The following is a 26,233-nucleotide window of genomic DNA, read 5'->3' as shown; positions in this document are numbered from 1 at the left end:
ACAATATTGTCCATAATCAAACCAAACTTTGAAAGAATTGGTACAGAAAATATTAATAGAAAAGTATTTGCTATTTTTTCTATTACTATTGTTATTAATAATTACCAACCCAAAACTTATACACATCGATACCACTCGAGTTATTACGAAACGCAAACTAACCGTTCGAGTTTAGTCATAGCGGGAACGCCAGCTTGTTCGCTCGCGTGTTGTTATACCTGACCTCACCTGATATTATACCTACCTGTGTTTCGGTTGAAGCCAATGGTCTTCGGACCCCAAGAAACGACAGACGTTTTATGTTTCATCATTCTACCGATCTACTAAAAATTCAATCAAAAAACCATGAATTCCAAATTGCAATGGTGCTTCTTGGTTCTGGTTGCGATGACTTCGACGTTCAAAACAGGCGAGTACCGGGCGCTTAGTAAATAACATAACCAATATGTGAACAATTGACCCCAATGGTTACCTATAATCTAGATAGGTTAATTGTTTTTTATTATTTCTGATTGTTTTATTTAATAGTTCAAATCGATGTATAAACAAATTGTAAATATGGGCGTGTAATGAATAGGCTGCCTATGTACGTACGTAAAAGTATACATTTGCATTTTATTTGATGTCTTAATGGAAAGTGTGTGGCGCGCTTTACACTGACTTTATATTTTGAAGCCATTTACATATTTTTTTCTGTGGTTATGATGTTCATATTAAAACATATTTGTATGACATGTATGAATACTAATGCAATGCCTTTATATAAAAATTTACATTTTTATTTCTTTATAATAGAAGCAAAAATATCAAATCCTTATAGATAATTTTATTTTATTATTGAAGTATCAAATAACGATAATAAAGTATTTTAAAGAATAAAAAACATTTTAATAACTAATGCTTATATTTTATTTATGTAGCATAAAAAACAATGCTTTCACTATTTCACTATTTTATGAAATATTGTGTTTTTATGTTGTCACTGTTTGTTATCTTGACTTTTTTCTATTCTCTTTATTTTTACAAAATAAGGCCTGTAAAGTGTTTCATTATTAGATTTATTTGTATGCTCAAAAATATACTGAACTAGTTAAAAATAATAAGTTGATATTTCCCACTTATTAGCAGAAATATAAATATAACCATATTTCGTGTTTTCTAATAAATTAAATTTAGGTAGGTGAAAATGAGTAAAAAATTTTTTTTTATTCTAATTTTTATATTATTTTCATATTCATTGTAGAACATGTTTGACTACAATACTTTTTTCTTTGCGAAATTCATATTTTTTATATATACTATGTTTTTTTCAATTTTTATTTCCAATAACTTTTTTCTCTAAGATTTTTTAACTAAGCCATAATTTTTTTAATAAGCGCAATTTTGAAACAAGATAACAGATATAGTTGACTAACAAACATTCATTCAATAAATAAAATATTTGCAAGATCAATTTTTAAAAATGCTTTATAAATACTACGACATAATTAACAAAAAATGTAAGTAAAATTGAACACATAAATAACAGAAAATACAGAAAAAAATTTGTTTATTTAAATTTAATTTCTATTATAAAACGTATTTTACTTTTTCACTTTTGTTTTTAAATATTTTTTGTGTTTTGAAAAAGAATGACGGATTAGACTAACTAGCAAATTTAATCGAGATATTTACAAGATTTATTTTTATTAAATCTTCCTTTATAACCTGACAGGCGTAACCCCAATGCGTTACTACATGGTAAATCAGTACCAACTGAGTAAGTTAATCAGATATAATCAATACCTACAAGTAAGTACTAACTACCAGAATGTAAGCTTGGGAATCGGTGACATATATATATTAATAATTATTATGTGTTACATAATTTATAAGCAATATATGTCATTGCAGCTTTTTATTAATAATAGCGCATTTCTTTTAAATATAAATTCGAGTGCCGCTGTCGGGGCTCGAACTCAAGCTTAAAAATATATATTTTTATGATAAATTTAATTACAATATCATTAAAACTACTTATATAATTTTTTCTCTAATATTTTAAGCAGAGTAAATTTTTTAATAGCGGCCATTTTGAAAATATGTGAATTTCTCTGGCTATTGATTGTTTTCCTTTCGCCACTGGTTGTAATCTGGATTTTATCAAAATAAAAGTCTTATGAGCACATATGAATCTTTGAAATATTGTCAAAATAAATGTTCATTTTATACGCATGATTTATTTTATCAAATCGACCTAAAGAGTATATACGTGCCACACACGTGGCTAATTATTAACTTCAAGAATGGCATTAATTATATCGTTAAAAATAAATTGTTATTTAATAATAAATTGCAACCCACATACTACATAACTTGAGGATATGACGTGACATCATTATGTCAATACAATATTTTAATTGTTATTTAAAGTATAAATTAATCTGGATTTAAATATTACGATACTGCGTATTTTTTGATATAATAATATTTATATAGGTCATGATAAGTGTTACTATAATATATGTATGATTTACTGCATGATACAAAATGTAATGCTGACCTCTCAAAAGCGTTCATCCGCGACAAAATCAGAAGCTCAGTCTCGCGGAAGAATCTGATAACACTGAACAATGTGGTAATTCATGCATACGAACATCGAATCAGTGTGAAAATATTTCAATATTTTGAAGTCAAACATTGACAATAACGTATAACTCGAACAAAAATAACATTGATGTTGACACGAAATTATAATATATGTTATTTGTGGTTCATTGTTCTAACGAAAAGTACAAAGGTTCAAGAATGACCCGAGTGGATCAATTTAATCTAACACGATTTAAATGCATGGAATAAACAAATATTTTTTATGTATGTAGTTTTAAATATATAATTATTGTAAACATGCTATGAATTAAAATCTTAGAATAGTGGATATATCAGATTAAAGTTAGATATTTACCTCAAAAGAAAAACCCGATTAAATTTTCTCAGATAAAACGACTAAACAAACGTAAATTGCCAATATTGAGTTACGTCTATATTTTCTCCGCTCTTCCATTTAAAAGGGACATCGACGCATTCGTTTCGCGTGTATTCAACCTTATTCAGAAAAATTCCGCCCTAATTTTCTAGTCGTTCGTCCTGGAAAACCTTATTTCGAGTGCCATTGAATATCGATTTAGCGTTGAATGGCTCTCTTGAAGAATTTCAATCATATTTAAAAATAGGGTAGATTTTTGTATGCCTATAAAATTTTACGAATATTCAATTCAAATTACTAATAATTTAATAATAAACCATTTTTTCGAATTAGTGAGGATAAATCTGTGTAGTGCAGATTTTTTGGTTATAAATACCATTTTATTTGATAAAATCTTAGGTAAAGGTTTAATGAGTATAATTTTGTTAATAACGTGTTTTAAATAGTGAATGTGTATTTTTAAATAGTTATATTTTCAGTGAAATCATATCCAAATACATTTTAATGATATTTAATAATTTATTTTGAATTAAAAACTAGATACAAATACTATCAAACTAATTTATATTAGATAAAAAAAATAAATCATTTATGTATTCTTGTTATTTATATATTTTTAAAATTATTTTTTTGTATTATTTATTCAGTATTAGCAATAAATTGTTACCAATGCTCTGGCACTGATCCAAATAATCCATTCATATGCAACGAATTCCTCGGCAACAACGAGGATGAACTGGAACTAAAAGACTGTAAGGGTGTTTACGGCGCTAGTCATTGTGTTAAGCACACAGGAAGATTCGAAGGTAATATTCAACAAAACAATGCTACATACTGCGGTGGAAGAAATCCTGCTAACCTAACGAAGATCTCTAATCCAAACTAATTACATTTTCCTTGTACTAAAACAATAGTGTCGTCATCAAACACTAACACAACTAATAATTTTAACGCTGGACACTGGATCATTGATATTCGACATATCAGCTGATTGCATTGATTGCTATCGTTGCGACTCTACCGAAAACATCGACTGCTCAGACGTACTTATCAATGAGAATGATAATTATTTTAAGCCAGAACCTTGCGAAGATGTGTTTGAAGCTCAATTTTGCATTAAGAGCTCCGGATTAAGGGGTTTGTATCATTAAAAATTAACAACTAACTTCATTATAATAAATATATGTATGTTAATATTAAATAATTCTAGTTCTCATTCTCATTATGAAATTTTTTTATCTACGAACTCTCTCAAGTATACTTAATGCAGTCGATTCACTGATTGGAATTTCAGCATGCCGCCTTACATTTTCAGTCAGACAAATGATGGATTTCAATATAAAATGTTATTATCTGGGTCCTAGTTTGTATTCATCACTTTATCCTTTTTTTATCTCCACTTGCATTTGCAAAAACAAGACACATCGACCCTTTTTGAGGCTAAATGTAATATTGAATGTCACTATAATATAGAAACGCTGCTTCCATATCAACAGTCAATGCAAACTTCGCACTCAGAATGACGGCAGACTTTCACAAACGCTATACAGTATTTTCTAAGCGATTCTTCAATGTATCTTTATGCTCCAATCTAATTCATGTTGGCGATATCTTTATTCTTATTCAATCATTTTCGCATATTATAAAACTCAAAGATGTTACTCTCATCTCTCATAATGTATGTATATACAATTATTATAATTTCAGGGGGCATTGGCACAATAAGATACTGTTCGAGTTTGGATCTTGGAAACTACTGCAACTATGTCAAGAACAAGGGAGACGAGCTCGAATACCGTTCTTGCATCTTTACCTGCAGCACTGACGGTTGCAACTCTTCGACGACTTTCTCTCCAACGAAGATAACGTTAGTAGCTGCCACAATGATCGTTTACTTAATGGTCAAATTCGTAAAATAGTAAATAAAACATAGATAATTGTACATAAAATATTTTTTTATATGTGTTGTGTATGTTGATATTGTGAAAATGACTTGAATAATAAAATCGAAACAGTATTACACCTGATTTATTTGTGCATGCTCTGCAAGTGTTTATAGACCTGCACATTTAGCAGAAAATACAATATATAATAAATATATACAGAAATGGGTTATTTTGTCCATTCTGTACAAGTACATAAAGTTTTCACGAAAGAACCGTACATATCTAAGCTGCAGTTCTAGCAAATTTTAGCAAATTCAAAAGCTGATATTCATTTAAAATAGCAACACTGACACAATTTAAATATATCAAAGACTTTGTCAACATCTACAAATATAAAATTATTAATCTGTAAAATGTACACGATGTAAAAATATTTTTTTTATTATAATGAGCATGTATATGATATAATGCAATCAAAGGCCTCAAATTTCAAAAGCAAAAATAATTTTATACAAACAATATTTATGTGGTGGTAAGTTATAATATTCTCTTCATTTTGTCATTTTATATTTATAGCATACGCAGTCTAACATTGTCTCATTATATATATATATAATTAATCTAAGACCTGTATGCTTGAAAATATCCCTTATAGGGCATAAAAAGTATGTAAGTACCTATATACATATACAAATATATGCTTAGTAAACACGGTCAAAATGGTTTTTCTGACTGATAAAACAGTAGCATCTGCCATAGGCCACTAGTTTCACACAAAAAACATTCAATGCCGCAATTAATACCGAAGCGGCTATGAAACGTAAACTATAATTGCAATCGATGGTAACATTTAACATTTTTAGAATTGTTCTTATAAATAGTCCGATACAGTTTACATAAAGGAATTTAAAAGAACAGAAATCGTATCACTACGCTAACTGGTTTAAAAATTGCAGATATATATATTTATTTTTCAATATTTGATAACTTACGTTCTAGTATTTTAAAAATAGCATTTCCGAAAACGTTTAAATTCATAATGTATACAAAAATCAATCACTTACTTAGCTAAATATATAACAACGACAACACAAAAGTAAATCTAGCGCTAGCTGCTAAACTACAAACTATCGAATGTAACATTTTATTTCGATTTACGGTCAAAATCTGTTTTAATTTAATACAATATCACAAAATAATTTAGATTTTCCTAATTCGCTAATCAAATTGATATTTTTCTTTCATATAAAAACGAAACAATTTATAAATGCAAAAGAATCACATATGAATACTTATAAAATGAGATAAAAAGGTTAAAATTAAAAAAATAAAATAAAACACATTCAAATAATCTTAAAGCAAGATAACACACAATCACACAAACGTTAACATTAACATTTGGCATTATATAGACTTTTTGTAATAAATTTACAAAATAAACTGCATTTAACTAATTAGTTAAAAAATAATAATAAGACAAAAATAAATACATATAATATGTAAAATTGTGCAATTATTTTTTAATGAAATATTTAATATAAATATTATTTAGATTGCATTTTAAAATGTATAATAAAGTGTAAAATTGTACTTTATCATTTGTCAGTGTCACCAACGTTCTTTTTAAATTTCTCTCGACGATATGGAATGCGATCCGATTTAACCATCTTCACTAACGCACACTTAACTTATGATTAGAAGCGGAATCTTCAATGATTGTAATGCCACAGGATGCAACAACGAAGGCAACACCGCAATTCAACAAAAAAATCCCATAAAAAACATGCTGCATATTTTAAAATCACAAAAAATGACATTACGATAAATAAAAGTAAAACATAAACTACAAGGCTACTTCATTAAGCGGCACATTTGATCACGATTCATTAATTTAGCAAACATCACATTTAGCGATTCGACATAATTTTTTTTTCCAAAAATAATCACAATGATCATACAATTAACAAAATAAACTTAATGGAATGAAAAACTATAAAATATAGATCATTCGAGTCTCAAAAACTAAACAAAAAAAATTAATGTAAAGATCAATTATTAAAGCGTTTTATCTTAATTTTGTGTAGCTTGAAGTCTGGATAGCTGTTGTTCGAGTTCGCAAATTCTATGCTGACTGTTTGCCAATTCTTTCTTAACGACACGAAGCTCTTCGCCTTGGCGGTTAAAAGCTACACGTAACTATAAATTCAAACGGATCATTAGACACTTTGACCACTAAAATATATAATTTTACAATGATTCCGTCATACCTCATTTTCAGTCGAAAACACATCTCCTTGATTGATCTGTTTATAAAGCGGAATTTGCTCATCAGACTGCACCGGTGGATTCCCAAACATCTGCTGCAACTGATGAAACTTTGTAGCTTGGTTCGAATTCGTCTTCTGACTTTTTTCAGTCACTTGAATGTTGTTCTCTTCGCCGGCTTTTACTTGCCAAGTAGTAACCGGCCGATAATCGGGTATTGTCTCGCAAGACAGAAAGGCGAATTTCTTCTTGTTGTTGTTGTCTTGCGGCTGGAGAGCCGGTGCGTCTTTGTTGAAAATTCTGGGTTTGTGAGTCGAAATGCTGACACCTACAAAGTTAAATTTGTTAAGAAGCTATACAGATATACCCAGATGAATAGCAAAGAAAAATGCGAGGCAAAACAGATATGAATAATAAGACAGTTACGACTGGTACATGCAATTTAATACTTGCCTTTTATTAATATATCTGTAGTAAAGTTTGATATACCATTATTGACAGAATCTGTCACTGTGAATAAAAAAAGAAATAACAAAAAGTTAAAGTAAAGTATTTACCATAAATTATAATGAAGCTATGATTATTAAAAAAAAATATTAAATCGCTTATATTATATATGGAACCTTTAACGTTTTTATTAACATCCGGGTTGGTATAACAAAAAAAGCTACCAAAAGAGTGATGACTTTGAAAAGGAAAAAAATTAAATTATCAAGTGGTCTGGTTATCTTGAACCATTAGAACTAATTTCAACTAAACTAATCATATTCATTATGTTTGTTAAAAATACAAGATAAATTATGCAAATGTATCAAAGGCAACAAAAAAAACAATAAATATACCATTCAATAAGTTACCTGTTTTCATGCTAATCAACAATGGTTGAACGTTCATGCCGTGCATCCAATCTCGCACGGAAACAGAAGGTACAGGTGCTGCTGTATCGGGATATAAATCCTCCTATAGCATGTCAAAGCTTTAAAGATATGTTCAAATAGCAATGCATTAAGAATTACAACAAACAAGCACCTGAAAATGATCAGACTTTCTTGGGACGACCATTGAAATTGGTTCACAAAAGCCTCTCGATGTATGTAATTTGTAAAATCTGAAGATTTCGCACTGCGACGCATTCAACCCGCGCTTAGGCATAATTCCAAAACCTCTCTGCGGATTCCCAGACAAGAACTGATTGAGAAAATGTATATAAGGCGAATTTTCAACAACCTCATAGTAACGAATGTTACCGTCGCCCTTTCCGGCCAAGTATACCTTTGAATTTATATAAGTAATTAATTAAAGATTTAATTTATATGACACATCAGCACAAAACACTTACCATGTTGGTGTCATAGTCGTAATAAGGAAACACAACTCCCGATGAACTATCGATAGTCTCACACGACAAAGGACGAGATAGATCATGCTGGTCCCAGACACAATACTGGCGATCACTGTGTCGCGAAAATCCAGTTGTCAGAACTCTTCCGTGAGATCCAAGAAAGCATGCTTTAGAAGCTTTAGTACCTTGATGACACTGCCCTTCCTGATAATAATATAAGATAAGAGTAATCACACACTCCTTTAAAAACCTAGTACAATATATATCCATATTAAAAAAATCAAGCATACCGATACAACAATCCCAGACCTCGGCTCAATAATACGCAGATTCTTATCTTTACTTGTAGTCGCAATCAATGAACCATCTCGATTGAAAGACATGCAATAGATGACGTCAACATGGCAATCGATAACGTTGAGAATCTCTCCTTTGCCGACATCCCAAACGAAGATCTGTAAATACAAAAAAAATCAGAATAAATATGCATATTCTTTTTTTAATATAAGTGTAAATGACTCGAATATTATTTCCTAGGAAATGGATTAAATGTATTTATTCTCCTGTGACCTACACATAATGTTAATAGGACATGATTAGAGAATTTTCATTTTATATAGAGATATACTTTGAATGAACTGCAAATATATTAATTATAGAAATAAAATCATTATACTGACCAAATAATCAAAACCGGCACTCAGCATAACATTTTCGGCTGTCGGATGCCATTCTATATAAGCAACCCTTCGCTTATGACCGCGAAGTTCAACCAACCAATCAGTGAGATGCATGGATAAACCTCCATCAGGAATATGCCATAGTTTCACCTAAAATATTATAATTATTACATGATTTAAGAAGATTTGCTGCAAACATTACTAAATTCAACGTAAAGTTTTCTATAGTTATTATTAATATCATGTAATAAAATTATAACATAAAAACTGTTTAAAACCCACCAGATCGATTATGACAAATAAAATATTTATATTGTATTTTATAAAATGACATTTAACTATCAATATAAAATTGATTTTTTTTTTATTAAGAAATATATGTAAATATCTATGAATGTAAAGAAATATTAAATTATTTAGTAAATGTATAATTAATAAGTGGCCATCTTTAAGCATTACACACAGATAAGAATGTTTTTTTGCAATATATAATACCGTTGTATCGTCCGAACAAGACGCGATGATGTTATCGTTGAAAGGATTCCATTTGATGTCTAGAACTGGTCCACGATGACCGGTGACGCGGCTAGCGTTGAAATCTAAACGACCGGTCTAAATTGTATAGTTTAAAATCATTATTCATGTTACACAAAACATACACTGATGAAAGATCATTGCATACGTGATCCAAGGGTAACACCAAGAATGCGCCGCCTCCTGCCACTTCAGTGACGACTGCGACAAACTTCGGATTGATGGCGCAAAAGTTTGAATCGTGCGCATTTCTCGTAATTTTAATGTTGTCATAGCAGTGCTCCCTCTTGAAAGGCACTCCATAGACATGCCTGAACTTTGAGTTACGCACACCCCTGAACCAGAGCTAAAATAATCATAAATTTAGATTTTCAAGATTCCGTAAAACATTCAACAATATATTTAAACAGTAATATGACTATAATTTGCCTTCTTTTAAGACTTTTATGTGCAAATTGCACTCTTTATGTTGACTCGGAGACACGAAGAAAACACTCAAATCGTTTTAAGTAATACGCTAATGAAATATTCAAAGCCCACATTCACACTTTTTTTACGTAGAGTAAAATTCTCATTTCAAGACGGACTCATGACTTTTTCCATGGACATACTTAGTGTCTTCATCTGACTATTGTGATTGCTTACAATTCAGTGCAACCTTCGATTTTATAATATTTTTACAAATAAAAGGATCATCAACCGTCAAAAGTGACCATTGTCATAAGAAAACTAACAATTATCATCAGCTTTTTAGTTTATAAATTATAAAAATAAATTTCTGACTTAAAAAGATTAAAAATAAAACCACACAAATATAAAATAAGAATAGAACTAAGATAGAAATCATTCGCGCAAAAAATAAAGTAATCATAGTTCTCATGGCTCATCTTACTGTGAATGTAGAACATTATAAGTATGCCATTATTCTTCAATTCTTGCATTCATAATTGGCTCTTGTGGAAAAATATTGGAATCTCTTTTAAAAAAAAATATAATAGGATTTTAAGCATTCAATACAGAGACAATAGTGTGAACATAATGTGCACTACTGCCAATATGTAAATTCCAACAGCACACACACATTAAAAATAATATAAAAATACTAACCTGTGAGTTTGTCATGTCGACGACGACTACATCAACTATCCAAAATAAAGTGTGCACAAAACGATTCGCTCAACATGCAGCCAGACTGATACAAAAGTGCAATAGTCATTTAACACTGATAACTGCCTATTCAAAATACTGTAAAACACCCGACACATTAGCAACAAAACATAAATTAAAGTCAATAAAGCAAAATAAAAACACCAATTAAAACACTATCAATAATAAATTAATTAATTTATATATACACATATATACATATTTTCGTACAAAAATAGCCTATGAATACGAAACACAAGTATATCATATATCAACAGCACTAGAAGATGCGCAATTTTATAATTGAAAAAATATAACAGGTTTTCGTCACACTGAGAGGTGCTTGTTGATCACCTGTCCGTGTACTACTGAGTGCTGCCGTGAAAATTTCGCATCGTTCTCCCTTTCTATTCTTGAACAAAACTATTATGCAAATATGCGTAGGAACAATGCATATAAATTACATTAACAGCGAAAAACACTACTGCTGTTATGCTGATTTTTAACATTTAATGTGATTCGTATAATTGTAGCAAATTAATTGCAATACTAACAGGTGATAAAACATAATCTACGAAAATTAGTTTACAGCAATTCACATTAATTGTTCGTAACTAGAAAACGCAAATTATGAATAAAATTTGAATAAATGTAGCATTATTTTTTATAAAGTTATTACTGAATGAATAACACCGTGTGGGCATCACATTCCATGGGTGAGGTCCACAATTTTTAATTAATATACAGACCCATCAATTTAAGAGTCATCATTGTTACAGTGACTGTTGTAAATTACATTTTTTACATAATATAATTCTATTTTACAAATAAAGTATTTAATATACAGTAATTAGCCCATTTTAGGTAAATTGTGCCATTGCCATATGAAAAGTATTCTTTATTTTATGTAATGATTACTCGCAGATTTTTATTTTTACCTACGAATACAATAATTAATATTGAGAAAAAAATACCATGTTTAAATAATAAATCACATTCCTGTTTCTCACCATATTTATTGATTAAATCCGCAAATTAGGCGAATAAAACTTTCTCTCTTCTTCACGGTATATGTTATCAACGTTACCTAAGCATAATTAACAAACCGTAACACCATCAGAAAGGCAAAGTATCGTTTTTTTAAAGAAAAAAAGCATTTATTTCATTAATTAAAACTAAATTACACAATTGTTGCTAAATCAATTCTAATAAATTAAGACCTGATTAGCGCATTTATGCTAATTAGCCCAAAAACATCTGTGAGAATCATTTCCAATTGAAAAGACACGATATAAATTTAAAAAAGTGTATCAATTCGAAGATCTCGTCAGAGCAATCGTGATTTCTAAACATCTAATGAAACATTCACACAGATGAAATAATGAAAGAGAGGAAAAAACGGCTAACAGCCAGACAATGGCATGAAAAATGCAAATATAATAAAATTGCACGCATGCAAAATATATTCCTGTTTGCAAGCATTTTCGAGTTATATAAATAGATAAATTTATTTATAGCAGCATTATCTAATCAATGCAATCTAAAGTCAAACTGATATTGATTTTTTCCAGTGCAAAAAAGCAGGTTATTTACATAAATATAGGCAAAATACTGTAACATAAGTAAATGTGACTAATGGAAAAATAAGTACAATATTATTATTCAAATGAAATGGTAAATAAAAACATATTTTCAAAATAAAGGATGACAAAAACAACAACAATAATAAGGAGATATGGAAAATAACATAGATTAAAAGAGATGAAGTTTAATTGATCTACACATACATTAGTTAAGTCACGCCTATAAGCAACTACTAAAGAGTGATGTCACTTATGAACTAAAATAGAATATTACTATTTATGCTACAGTGTTACTATAAAGTAGTTTAAAAATTCAATAATTATTATCGTAATAAAAAATTATACAAAAGTTATTTAAACCAGTAATTGTTTGCCAATTTTTAAATGTGCGATAAATTTAAGTTCAACTATTTTAATTTTAACTAACATCTCAAGGCTGTTTTTTAATAATAATAAAAAAACAGTTTATTGTGTTTTAAGTTTATACAGTTTTAATTAACCCTTTGAGGAGTGAGTTAATTTAAACGCATTTATTAATTTGTTTATTAATCAGTGAATCTACAACTTTTTTGTACTAGTATATTTTAATAATTTATTTTAACCCTTTTTTATTATTAAATTTTGTTTATTTATTTTTGTGGATTTTTTTATATCAATCCAAACTAAATATTTTTTTATCAACTTATTGGTATTATTTTGTATAAAAATCATTTACATTAATAAAAAAAAGATATAAATATAACATTTTTTATTTATTATTTCTTCAATTATATATGTAAATATATAACTCTGGCAATACCGCTCCAAAGGTTAAAATATAGCAATTTTAAGATATTTTAATTAATACTAAGTTTTAAAAATAAAATAGCTTTACTTTACACAAAAAATTTTACCTGTTACTTGTGGTCAATGCTAGAAGGAATTTTAAGGTTTTCATCTTACTTACATAAATACGTATTTTACCCTTGGGATCACTATCTAAATATCGATACATTACATAATAAAATAAACATATGTATGGAAAAAATGATAACCTTCTCTACCCTCCCTTAATTACCCTACAATCCATTGAAAATATATCCAATTGTTTCATCAATGATAACGTCAGATATGGCAAAAATAAAATGGATTGAATTTGTGGTTGTGGTTGTGATCCATATAAAATTTGAAGTAGAGTTTTTTGTCTTAAATCTAATAAAATGTTTTAGTGCATCCACCAAACACGAGACGAATATAAGTTAAACCCAATAAATCAATGTCACAATCACATAAAGAGGTTTTCGCCAACCCAATACTCGATACCGTATAAAATGGTAAATTAATTAAAGAAACTAATCTATATTTGAATAATGCATTGTTTCAGTTGCAGCACGCCCTTTACGGAAAATCGAATTAATCGACCGTTTACTGAAATCGACCGCTTACGTGACCTGAAAACGACTGCATAAATAGAATTGCATGCGGAAATGGGGAGAACGCATGAAAAAATGTGCGAAAAACGAGGAATCGCGAGACAAAGGCGGTTTCGGATACCTTGGCCGGAGGCTTATTGCAGGCTCTGCTGTCAACGAGGGCAGTGCCCGGGGCGGAGGCCGAGACGACGAGGGGCGCAGGCGCCAATACGAGAGGCTCACGAGCCGGCGGCATCTCCGATATACACACGCGAGGTGTTGCCAGACGACGGAATCGCAATTCAAACAATACGATGGATTCAGCCTAAGCATCGATTTATTTGTGCATACCAAAAAAATATTATTCTGGTTTTGGCGATTGCACAAAATCTTTTTTATTTTTGTGTTAATCAATGTGTGATTAAAAAAATTTATTTTATTTTTCACTATTATATATTATAAGCTTTTAATGGCAGTTCGGGTACCCCACAAAATTTTATGCATCTATGATTAAGGATAAAATATGTATTTTGTCAACTATGATTTTTTATGTTAAGATGGTAATTCTACCGAACATTTGAAATTGCACCGCATTGCTAATATGAATTTTACTGGATTCATTTTTCTGTATTTGCTCGGAAAGATGTTTTAGGCCTATACAGCCCTTGAGTGTCCACAAGCTCTCGCCACTAAAAAAGACAATAAAAAAACGAAAAATAATTTTTCGTCACTTACTAAGCAACAATTTTTATTATCAAACCAGGTTACACAAATTGTTCTTGTTTTTTACTATCTGGTTGAGTAATAGACAAATATCTGGGTTGTGTCAAGTCCTTTGCCTACCAATTTTTCTTTTAAACTTAATAACGAGAAACGTTTATCCAATAAATTATAAATATTATTCATAGTTAATATATATTGTTTACTGACGTTGTGAAAAAATACATTTAAAATAATTTATAAAAAACAACAACTTAATAAATAAACAGCAACAAGACACACAAACAATAATTAAACATTAACTATTTAGTATCCAACAAAATAAATCACCAGCGAAGAAAAATTAAGTAGACAAACGAAGAATCGTGTGCTTGTACGTACAAACAGTGTACTGGGCCAAAATAAATTGTGCCCAAGATAAACATTCCGCCTGCATTATGCACAGCTGACCCCAGAACTCATACTAAATCGCATTATACAACATTGCCACAAAAAACTCAAGTATATTTTTATTTTTAATTAATATTTAAAACAGTAAAGTTTTAGCCTATTATTTTGAATTAGCCTAGTAAGCATGAATTTTGTTATTGTTAATAAATTTAATACAATGCGTAATAAATCGATTTTCATAATATTTATTTTAAGTGGCAACATTGTGTACCGTAATGGCTGTGACACCGATGTGACGGGTCGACCGTAAATTTTTCGGTGAGTAGTCTTTTGTGCAATACCAACCCACATCAAAGGATTCAAATGCCATTTTGTAAAAAAATCTTCGATTCTAACTTGGTTGTGTTCAATTATAGGAAACCGTAACTTTCCTGAGCAACATCTTCCATAAAAGGTATCTGACATGCTCCACGAAACAATAATTAATAAAATTATCATTAGAAATACTCTAACTAAAATTAATTTTGTATACTGACTTTTTAGTTGAAATGTCTGACCGGAAGGCCGAGTTGGAAAGGAAAAAGGCGAAGCTTCAGGCATTGCGCGAAGAAAAAGACAGAAGGCGGCGCGAGAAAGAGCAGAAAGATGTCGAAGAAGCTACGGTATGTTTCTATATTATTTGACTCGTCCGTTTTTATAGATATATTTAACATTTTGTGATTTATGTAGTTGCGGGCTGCTGGAGGAGTCGTCGTCGGTGAGAGTAGACGCGACTTGGACGAAATGCTGTCATCGTTGGGCGTGGCTCCGGTCCACGAAGTGTTGTCGTCACTGTCTTCGATGGCTTCCTTGACTCCCACACCTCCGGCTACAGCTTCGCCTGATACAAGTTTGTTAGTTTCACAACAAGGGTCAGTTTTATTGTTATTTATCATTTGCGGTAATACTTAATTTAACCTGTAGATTTACAATCTTAGTCTCAGCTTTTTTATTTTATTTTTTATTATGTTAAACAAGGTATTACTGCATTTTTGCTTTGTTATTTATTTTATGTCTAAACTTTTATTTGTTATCTGAAGTCATTAATGTATATATATATCAGCGCTGTTCGAAAATACGTGAATTACAATATAGCTATATTAATGACTTCGTTACTATGGATTGTGTGGCACAAGTGCTGTAACTAGGATTTCAGCGACCATTACATGTCTATATTATGCCCCTTTAGTGAATTTCGGTTGGTCTAATAACATATAAAAAAACAATTTTAATATTTATAATTTATCTTTTTTTAAGTTTTGTAGACTAAGTAGATATTTTGACATGACTGATAAATATATTTCATTTTTTCATATGAAAAATTTGTTTCAGATTGGCGAAACGAGTTATGCCTCAACTTAGCACTGTGTTTGTTCAATCTACAAACATTGCGCCTAAAGAGCTAGTCACATATACAAAACAAACTCAAACTGCCAACGCCAGCGGTCACGACCGGGACGGTGAGATTTCTATTAATTTTCAATACGATTTCCGTTACATTTTAAAAACAAGTTTTAATCGGATTACCTTAACCTAACAACTATAACGAATCTTGTACACTAGAACAATTTATACACAGATTTATTCGACATAACCGAAAAAAGTACAAATAATACAGTGTTCTACTTGACGTCCTGTCAAATCATACAGCTTTCTTTTTAGCGCTTCTTATTTGTTTTTTTTTATATATTATTATTATTAAATATATATTTACCATGATATCCCAGTATCATTAACATGAGAGTAATATATATTTTTATTATTATTTTATTTTGCATGATCTTTTTCTTTCTGTATTTTCAGTTGCTTTATTATTATTTCTATACATACAATAGTAATTCGTAGATATTATTTTGAAATATATATATATAATACATAAATATATGTTGCATTGTTTACTAATAACGACACAACACAAAAATGGACAGTGATATGGTATATGTGTTTGGGGACTGTAGAATTGTTTGTCTAACACAGAGAAACTAAAAATATACATTTCGTTTTATTATTATTTTATATAGACTTAAATATATAATAATAATAATATAAATCAATATTTGTGTATAGTAGAATATTATGATTAAAAAATAATAATTCTACTTTACACATTTTAATGTATGAAATTAATAAACATTAGTTTTTGAAATGTTTTTATTAAATAAATGCACTAATTTAAGACGTATTTAAAAACATTTTTAAAACTTTATGTACTACACTGACTACTGATTAATATTCTACTAAATAATAAAAATAACATTTTCCACGAGTTATTCATAAACTTTTCAGTATTGGGTTTTTGTTTAAGTTTTTAAAAAAAAATTTATCCAACTTCTTAATATAATCTATAAATGTAGTATCTATTTCTTTAGAATATAAACTTGAATTTGATTGTGGTGAATATAAATTAGATTTTACTTTGATGATAATCATTCAGAATCATCACACATGTTTTTAATAACTATGCTAATAGGATTGCATAATGCAAACAATCATTTGAGTAAGTTTTTTCTAATTATTTTTTCTAAAACTTCATACTCGTACTCAAAAATATTACTCAATCAATATTTTGAAAGATATTATTAACACTGATGGTTCGTGATATTTTTGTCAATAAATATATGAAACTTATATTGAAATAGTAACAATTGAAAAACTCAACAATATCAACATAACATAACATTGCTACAATATTTTATAAATTAGTTTATTGGTATTGTAATTAATACTGTTTTATATACATTAAAAAAATAAGGGTGATTTTTGAAACATCTGATTCAAAATATAATGGAACTTTTGAATTTCTTTGTCGGTTCGCAGTTTTGATGCCAAAACTTTTGATACCATTATTTACAATCATTCATTTCAAACTTATATCATGTGTACATCTGGTTGTCAAATCCGTAAATCGACTTTGTATCTCAGTTTCATTATCTTTTGGCTTTGATCTTTCTTTATAAAGTCATAATTATCATCAACACTTATATTCTTAGAAATCAACATTTGCCCAAATGTTATATTTATTTATATTTTATTTTTAACTTATTCTTATTTTATATTTTTAACAATATTTTATATGACAAGTGTATTTCGATTTGGGCAATTGTGTGTTTGTGTTGGTGTTTTTATGCTACCCTAACAAAAGGCTGCTCTTCCAATGCCTCACCACTTGCAGGATACATGGAGGACTGGTGGCGTCCGCGGAAAGGTAAACGATTCATAGTATTCGTGCACAATAAATAAATTATATTGCACACGCATACAATCATTTGTGTAACCATGAGAATGATCCATTCAATGAGTTATTTATTAATGAAAAAATAAAATAAATATGTATGGCTTGCTTTTACTTCTTCTGTACGATATATATATATTTATAAGATTTTACTAATAAATAATTAAAGATGTGTATATATTTAGTTGTTGAATCAGTTTTGATGCAGCATTTGTGTAAATCGTTCTATAAGTCACTATAAGATATAATAATTATATAAATCTGACCGTGTTCGAAAATTCTTTTGTATATAAATAATATGATTCAATGATACATGGTATTACCGGAAAGTTTCTAAGATAATTTTTATAATTATTAAGAGTAGTATGTTTATAAAATATATATTCGTTAACTCTTCGAGTTATTTTGTAATTGAATCATATCTTTCTCGTTCCAATACCGCTTCCTCGCAGAAATGTATTTATTCACTCAGTCCAGAAACTTTCTCGCTATACTATGTAAGCTCAATAGACACGCATAGCTTTAATAATCGAGCACCAAGTTTCATTTAAAAATAATATTTGCTTTATATATATATTATAATATAAATATACGACACATTTATAAGCATAGATTATTATTAGCAACTCATCTAAAATTGTTTTTTCTCGTTTTATCTCTTTTAGCGCACGCAACGGACTACTACGGTAAGTCTTCGTACGATCCGATCATAAAATTAGCATTTATAATATCATTTAAAAGTGCATAAAGCTATTCAGACTGTTTGTCTAATATTATTAATTTATAAATAATCTCCAAAAATCGTTGTGTATAGAAATGTAACGTTATGGGGATGGCTCAAGTTGGATATAAAAATAAAACCATGATAACTCTTCCAGAGTTCTCCACCTGCTCTGTGTTATTCGTAATGTATGTCCTCTAATACTTGTGATATATAATTACTAACATCATGGAAGGATATATTACTATATAAAGGGAGAGGCACTAATATTGCTATAAAACGAAATATGAATATCTCGATTGATTTTAATTATTTTATTTTTAATCAAGAGTTATATTATTTATTTAACATTGCCATTGTTAATGTGCTCTCAATTATTGCTACTTGTACACCTTTTGCTTACAATATTCCAATAAATAAATGTCAAGAGCAATAAGATGATTGGATTATATAGAAAAACAAATACACAGTTTTTCATAAAATGCTTTATTGAATCTTATTTGTAAACGAATTTAAATACTCATTAGACTGATTGGTTTGACCAAATCCGTTAAACTGTTCCACAATTCGCATATAGTTAATTTATATTATTTAAAAAATAATATTAGTTATTATAAAAAAAATATAAGAAATAATGGAGATATTCACATTTATTTTTATAACAATATTCATGGCTCATCTCTAGAAGCGGTTATTTTTACACACTAACCCATTTCATATTTAAATGGTATTTGCACATTATGGAAGCTTTATATGTGGAATAACATCTATGAATCTTTTTTATCTTTATATTTATCTAACGCACACTTGGGCTGTTTTTTGAATATTTTGTAAATACATATGAATATAAAATGTGCAATGGATGGAGCGGGGTAGCTTATGGAAACACCACTATGGTACTAACATATCCTTCGTTTTCTATATCCTTAAAAACACGCTGCTGCGTTTAACAGCGCTTGAACGCTAATCTTTCATCATTCACTTGCGACTGTGTGTTTACTTCTATCCTCTGTTAAAAAACATACCACAGAAAGATCCTGTATTCATGACATATAATTATTAAATCATCGAATTATGACACTGGGAATCATTGTAATAATAATACATAAGTCTGACATGGATTTTGCATAATATCGTAATTTTAATTATTTGACTCTAAACAATGTTGTACATCATACTGACGTGATTTTATTTTTCCTCTCCTTATTCAAGATGAGTACAATCTAAACCCGGGTTTAGAGTGGGAAGACGAGTTCACAGGTAGGTCTTTATACTGACATCGCTACATTATATTTTTTATATACTACATATTTTAACACAGCATGCTTGCAATACATTTTATTTGAGCACTCTATAGTTTTTTTAGCTGCACATTTCGCATATCGTACATTATTTTTAGCGTTGATTATATAATTTAACAACTGATTGAAACGACACCGATTCACTATAAAATTTGACATTTACACACATTAATTTAAAAGAACGAAATAATGACAGGTCGTCAAAGAACAGACGATATATGATGTGCTTATATCAAAATTTACAATCTCCCTTTGAATAATTTTGAGGAAAATGTTTTAAATTTTTCTTTAGCTATAATGAATTTATTATGTAGGAAAAAATCATTAATTTATTTACATAAACACATAAAATCTGCAACTCAGTTAATACTATTTTAGAATTATATATAAAAAATAAATAATATTATTGATAAATATCTTTCTTTTAGCCACCTGAATTTTAAATTAATAAAATTGTGTTTAATGCATTTTTGTAGCAACATTGGAGATTGTGAGTTTTGATACAAGAATGTTCATACTGTATTTAATAATACTTTAATACTTGTGTTAAATAAAAATAAGTGGAAATAATATTTTAAATTAAATAATAGTCACCACTTTTAATTATTTTTAGATGCGCATTTATATATCTACTATATAAAAGTCGTTTCGTTGAAGTTATCAATATTCTATTTTGAGTTTGCTTATTGCATGCGTATTGTATTGCACGAGCTTCGTGATTAGTATTGTATTAATATATACCTCCATAGCTATTTAATCACTTCTGTAGCTTGCTTTTCACCTATTGTTATTTCGATTATTTATTTATTCTCTAATTATAATTTATCACCACATACATATATACGATATCCACCTAATTGTGGAGAGCTCGGGAAGTCATCGGTAATATGTGTTGTATTTTTTTATTTTAACTTTTGGCGCACATCTATTTATTATTATTTCCAAATGCACATCAGTTTATATTTTAACATCCGCTTCGAATGTTTTTAACTTTTTTTTTAACATAACGCGACATTCGTAAGTTCCGCTTGTTAATAATTACCAGTAATAACTCACCGCCACTATTAATTAATATTAATAAATTTACTATTATTTATAATAAACAAACAACAACAACAAAATACCCGCCTGTCCTCCCCATACATGCAATAAACGAATGCAATATGATTTGGCTTTAAAGTCGCACAATTAATTATATATATATACATTAGTTTTAAGTTGTATCTTATTAAATTTAAAGTAAATCACAATTTTATATACATATATATTTTTTTAAATTTTGCATGATTGAGACTTGATTTTTAATTTTATTAAAATATAATATCATATTATAGATAGATAGGCTTTTCAATAGTGATAGATTAGAGAAAGTTTTTTTCTTAAAAAGTTAGCTTAGCTAGTTAGGCATATTTGTTTCGTCCGGGACCATCTTATTCACCACTTCAGTGTTAACGTTCGACGACATTGGTGGTGCGCGCAACCAAGGCGAGGAAGAGGAACACAGTTTGGAAGGCGGAGCTTCAGGCGCCGGCGGCTTCCACTCGCGTTTGCCACCGGGTATCCTGCCGCATGGTCTTCCGCAGGTTAAGGAGGTGCAACCGGCCGTCACTCAAATGGAAAAGGACATGAAGAAAGAGGAAGAGAAAAAAGAAGGTATATTATGAACCATTCTACATATTAACTATTGTATATTCTCATTCTATTTACTTGCCATAATATCTGGCTTTATGCATAAATCTTTCCATATACAAGGGAACGTTTAGAAAGCTTTTATAATTTCAGGAGAACATTTTGATAAAATTTGCTCATTCAGATTTACAAAATATGCTAATTAGGAACACTCCAATATGCCATAATTATTCATCAATAAGTATTAGATTATTTCATGTCGGATTACAATTATACACATCTATAGTCTAAAAACACCAGTTTATTATTAGTCTATTGAAATTTCTGTGAGGGCTAAAAATGGGCGTTTCACATGTTTTGTTATGGGTGGGCATGTTCGGAATATTTTGTCATGGGTGTTCTTTAGGGTGTCCCTTATACAGGCCAAAAACATTTTTAAACAAATCCAATATGCATACCCTCTAAATCGGCGCCAGTCGACTACACGCTGGAGTTCGCCGTTTATAGTGTGGGAGAGCGGGGGGACCCTCATGAGATTAAAACCCTTGAGGTGGTGATCTCTCGGGCGACCGTCCGAGGTAGAAGCGCAAGGCACTACCTATGACGAACAAAGCATAGCAGAGTAACAAAGCATAACAGAGAACACTCTATTGTTCATCCAAGAGGGAAAAGCAACAGTAGGAGCAGAAGAACTGACACAAATACATGTATATAAGAGTCACAAATCAGAGAACAACTAATCATTATTTTATGTGAAAAAATATTTGTCTGAACTTTGAGCTTATTTACTAGTATGCGTTGTCTTTTGAAATTACATTTTGATTGTATACAGATAATAAAAAAAAAATATGAATACTGAAATAATATATTTCAGTGAGAGAACTTAGTGAAGATGAAAAGCAGATGATTGTTCTGTCAGCTGATTTTCAACGATTTGTATCCCGTGCTAGTAAAATCATGGAAAGAGCACTAGCTGAAAACGGTGATATTTATATGGATTACACTGGTGGCGAGGATACAGATGATACTAGGTATAATTCTTTATCTAAAATATATGCATATAATTTAAAAATAATAAAATTGTTTATTTTCATATTTTAGGGATGATAAAGGCGATGCTAAACTATCGTTGAATCGCACTTTCTTTTGCGAACGTTGGTCGAAAGGCAGATGCGTCACATCACTCGATTGGAGCTCACATCATCCAGAATTGTTGTTAGCTAGTTATCACAATAGTGAAGATGCCCCTCACGATCCTGATGGTGTTTGTCTTGTGTGGAACACTAAATTTAAAAAGACGACGCCTGAAGACGTCTTCCATTGCCAATCCCCAGTGATGAGCGCAACGTTTGCACGGTTTCATCCTAATCTGATCCTAGGCGGTACTTATTCTGGTCAAATTGTCTTGTGGGACAATCGAGTTCAGAAGAGAACGCCAGTTCAGAGGACTCCGTTATCTTCACAAGCGCATACAGTATGTTTAGATACACTGCTTTTACTTATATATATGAATATATTTTTTATTATATATGTATTTATTTCAGCATCCAGTCTATTGCTTGAACGTTGTCGGAACACAAAACGCCCACAATTTGATATCCGTCTCAACTGACGGTCGGCTGTGTTCCTGGTCGTTGGATATGTTATCTCAACCGCAAGAGACATTAGAGTTGCAGCATAGACAAAGCAAAGCCATAGCTGTTACATGCATGGCTTTCCCGCAATCGGACGTGAACAACTTTGTAATCGGTAGCGAAGAAGGGAACGTGTATTCTGGCTGCCGGCATGGTGTTCGAGCCGGTGTCACCGAATTGTACGAAGCTCATGCAGGTCCCGTCACTGGTATCTCATGCCACTCCGTTTCAGGCGGAATTGATTTCTCACACTTATTCTTGACATCGTCCATGGACTGGACGCTCAAGCTGTGGAGTCTTAAGGAGAATAAGCCGTTGTATTCATTCGAAGACAGCGGAGATTACGTGTTGGACGTCGCTTGGTCTCCGGTTCATCCGGCTCTCTTTGCGTGCGTGGATGGATCTGGACGACTCGATTTGTGGAATTTGAATCAAGATACGGAAGTACCAGCGGCTAGCATTCAAGTAGACGGAGGAGTAGCTCTAAATCGGGCCAGTTGGACACCAAATGGTCAACATATCACGGTCGGAGATGATACTGGAAAAATATGGGTGTACGACGTTGCTGAGGTAAGTTCAAATCTAATTATTATTTTAATATTTCTTTATGTACATACATCTCTAAAAATGAAAACCTTAAATATTTTTTATCTTGTAATTTATTGGACAAAAAATTAAGTACATTATTTTTCTACGCGCTTTCCTTAAATTGTTTAAATTGCTTATTACGTAAAAGTGAACCTTTAAATTGTTGTACTGATAAGTGTTTTCAGAGTTTATAGAGATCTGCCTAACAAATTTGATTAGTAAGATCTATATAATTATGATAACACACTGTTTTTCAAAAATACAACATAAACTAGCAGTCCATAAATATTAAGGATTAAATTAACATTTTTTCAATTGAATTATATATTGTGAATAAAATATATTAGTAATAAATATAGATTAAAAGCTTTCAGTTAATTTATACTACTTTTATGTATTCTCCGATGACTTATCCATACAGTTGGTCGAAACTGACTAACAAAATGCTTTTGTATTGTACTTTAAGTGAAGTAATAATGCATATTATTTTTAATTTTTTTAGCATCTGGCTACTCCACGTCACGACGATTGGAACAAATTCCTTTATACTATGCAAGAGTTAAAGAATAACCAAGCTGATGATGAGATGGACAAGTTGAATCTTTCTGCAGCATCTGGACCGAATTCGCTTTCTAGCATGTCTTCTCTAGCATCTAATCCATTGCGATAAATATAGCTTATATTTGTAATAGTCGCTTCAAATTTGTAATCACAGCTCAAGTTATTGGTATCTAAAGGCATTCCAATCAAATACTGATTATAATGTAACTAATGCTGACTTTTTATTTTGATCATTTTAAGTATTGCAATACTGAGTCATTAATATAACTTTTATGTATTTATTATGTTAAAACTATTCGATTTCTTTTTGATACTTTCAAATACATATCTAACAATTTCAGTTGAGTATAAAACTTCTTCAGGTGCTGTGCAGGTATTTAAAACACTACCTGCTCAATCCTTTTGTTGCTATATAGGTTTGGTTTGGGAGTGTCTTCTATATTGATTACCATAACCTTGGTCTTCAATATATTTATAGAGACCCCACCTCTCGGTTAGTGTCAACTAAATTATTCAATATAGATTACACTTTCATTCAAAAAGTTCTGAAGCTTTGAATATTAAACATTTTTATATAAATAAATATAGTAATTATTTAAATAGGCCATTTAATTTTAAATTGTATTGTATTTATACCCATGAAATCGTTTTTTGTTGCTATTAAAAGTTATTGTGCTACATTTTTTATATTATTTTTAAATACAATATATTTGTAGTATTTAATTAATATATTATTAAAATCAATTTGGAATTATATTTTGTAGATATTATATCCTTTTATTCACCCGAATCAACGACAACTTGATTGAAAAGTTAGACGAAGCAAGAAATTGTATTATTTTTTAATGAAACAAATTATTTTTTAAATATATGAGTTTATTTAACACATGCAATATACGAATATTGGCAATATCATACAAATATGTTGCAATAAGAATTGAATTGTGTGATATAATCTTACTTAAGTCCTATTTCACATTACATTGGCATCTTATCTTATTAAATTTTAAATCAAACCGTATCGCCAAATACATATATTTAATATTTAATTAAATATTTTAATCAAGACAGATGTTTGAGCTTTCACTTAATTATAACTCCATTTAATGTACGCCTATATAATATTACAATAACATTGCCATTTAATTAATACGATACATAATTCTACACAAAAGCCGCCTGTATCACACAATCACGACAGAAACAGATTCTGTAAATATTTTGCCAATATTCAATAAGTGTGTATGTGTGTTTGTATCAATAAATCAATCAATAAAAATGTATTAATTAATACTTTCACGTACATCGAGAAAGAAGTTGAATTTTCTTACTGAACACTGTTTTAATATATTTTTTTATTAATCAATGGAAGTTACGTAGTCGATACAAATCTATGAAAATTGTAAGTTAGCCATATTGTCGCTTAAGAAACTAAAACGGTATCTTATTTTATCAGCCTCAATATCGAATTATTTTTTTCTTTTATACACTTTACTATTTCCTACTTATAGAATTATCACTCTTTTAAAAGTAAATTTGGTAAACGCGACGAAAAACAGTAGGTCTGTCGGGTCGTCTCTTTTACATAATATTTCAATATGTTTATTTATTATATAAGATATAGTA

The 26,233-nt window shown here is 29.8% G+C and overlaps 3 protein-coding genes across 13 annotated transcripts; 2 read left to right on the top strand and 1 right to left on the bottom strand.

Annotated features, from left to right (window-relative positions):
• Window positions 1-118: 118 nt before the first annotated feature.
• Window positions 119-4,982, top strand: bou (glycosylphosphatidylinositol anchored membrane protein boudin). The gene is made up of 3 exons (XM_088197106.1): window positions 119-409; window positions 3,613-3,771; window positions 4,673-4,982. Exons 1-3 carry the CDS (start codon window positions 346-348, stop codon window positions 4,882-4,884), a joined length of 435 nt encoding a protein of 144 aa, XP_088053232.1. The 5' UTR covers window positions 119-345; the 3' UTR covers window positions 4,885-4,982.
• LOC148229775 (coronin-2B-like) lies at window positions 4,978-14,135 on the bottom strand. Of its 3 annotated transcripts, none has more exons than XM_088197103.1 (11): window positions 13,935-14,135; window positions 10,780-10,917; window positions 9,821-10,018; window positions 9,634-9,750; window positions 9,139-9,288; window positions 8,749-8,913; window positions 8,456-8,662; window positions 8,146-8,388; window positions 7,974-8,076; window positions 7,119-7,444; window positions 4,978-7,047 (listed from the first exon to the last, which is right to left on the bottom strand). In XM_088197103.1, exons 2-11 carry the CDS (start codon window positions 10,792-10,794, stop codon window positions 6,922-6,924), a joined length of 1,650 nt encoding a protein of 549 aa, XP_088053229.1. In that variant the 5' UTR covers window positions 10,795-10,917; window positions 13,935-14,135; the 3' UTR covers window positions 4,978-6,921. The 3 variants fall into 3 exon arrangements, with proteins under 3 accessions (XP_088053229.1, XP_088053231.1, XP_088053228.1); XM_088197105.1 differs by lacking the exon at window positions 13,935-14,135 and adding an exon at window positions 11,050-11,188; XM_088197102.1 differs by lacking the exon at window positions 10,780-10,917 and having other exon boundaries at window positions 13,935-14,099.
• A 1,032-nt stretch (window positions 14,136-15,167) lies between these two features.
• On the top strand, window positions 15,168-24,821 carry LOC148229774 (cytoplasmic dynein 1 intermediate chain-like). Of its 9 annotated transcripts, none has more exons than XM_088198851.1 (12): window positions 15,168-15,220; window positions 15,319-15,356; window positions 15,446-15,564; window positions 15,632-15,795; window positions 16,274-16,401; window positions 18,839-18,859; window positions 20,107-20,154; window positions 21,681-21,848; window positions 22,699-22,855; window positions 22,926-23,298; window positions 23,369-24,028; window positions 24,549-24,821. In XM_088198851.1, the coding sequence occupies exons 3-12, from the start codon at window positions 15,451-15,453 to the stop codon at window positions 24,714-24,716; spliced, it is 2,001 nt and encodes a 666-aa protein (XP_088054977.1). In that variant the 5' UTR covers window positions 15,168-15,220; window positions 15,319-15,356; window positions 15,446-15,450; the 3' UTR covers window positions 24,717-24,821. The 9 variants fall into 9 exon arrangements, with proteins under 9 accessions (XP_088054977.1, XP_088054974.1, XP_088054983.1 ...); XM_088198848.1 differs by having other exon boundaries at window positions 15,632-15,813; XM_088198857.1 differs by having other exon boundaries at window positions 15,632-15,813; window positions 21,642-21,848.
• Window positions 24,822-26,233: the final 1,412 nt, after the last annotated feature.

This window comes from Plectrocnemia conspersa, unplaced genomic scaffold (genome assembly GCF_051122295.1).
Source record: "Plectrocnemia conspersa isolate PC_06_02 unplaced genomic scaffold, ASM5112229v1 ptg000011l, whole genome shotgun sequence".
Lineage (NCBI taxonomy): Eukaryota > Metazoa > Arthropoda > Insecta > Trichoptera > Polycentropodidae > Plectrocnemia > Plectrocnemia conspersa.
This window is presented reverse-complemented; position numbering and strand designations above follow the sequence as displayed.

Coding starts and splice junctions, on each gene's coding strand:
- LOC148229775 (XM_088197102.1), bottom strand. CDS start 14,048: ATGCCGCCGGCTCGTGAGCCTCTCGTATTGGCGCCTGCGCCCCTCGTC. Junction 10,019..13,934: donor GCAATAAGCCTCCGGCCAAG/GTATCCGAAACC, acceptor TGATTATTTTAG/CTCTGGTTCAGGGGTGTGCG. Junction 8,663..8,748: donor GGTCTGGGATTGTTGTATCG/GTATGCTTGATT, acceptor TATTATTATCAG/GAAGGGCAGTGTCATCAAGG.
- LOC148229774 (XM_088198857.1), top strand. CDS start 15,451: ATGTCTGACCGGAAGGCCGAGTTGGAAAGGAAAAAGGCGAAGCTTCAG. Junction 15,565..15,631: donor AAGATGTCGAAGAAGCTACG/GTATGTTTCTAT, acceptor TGATTTATGTAG/TTGCGGGCTGCTGGAGGAGT. Junction 21,849..22,698: donor AGAGGAAGAGAAAAAAGAAG/GTATATTATGAA, acceptor AATATATTTCAG/TGAGAGAACTTAGTGAAGAT.
- bou (XM_088197106.1), top strand. CDS start 346: ATGAATTCCAAATTGCAATGGTGCTTCTTGGTTCTGGTTGCGATGACT. Junction 410..3,612: donor GACTTCGACGTTCAAAACAG/GCGAGTACCGGG, acceptor TTATTTATTCAG/TATTAGCAATAAATTGTTAC. Junction 3,772..4,672: donor GCACACAGGAAGATTCGAAG/GTAATATTCAAC, acceptor TTATAATTTCAG/GGGGCATTGGCACAATAAGA.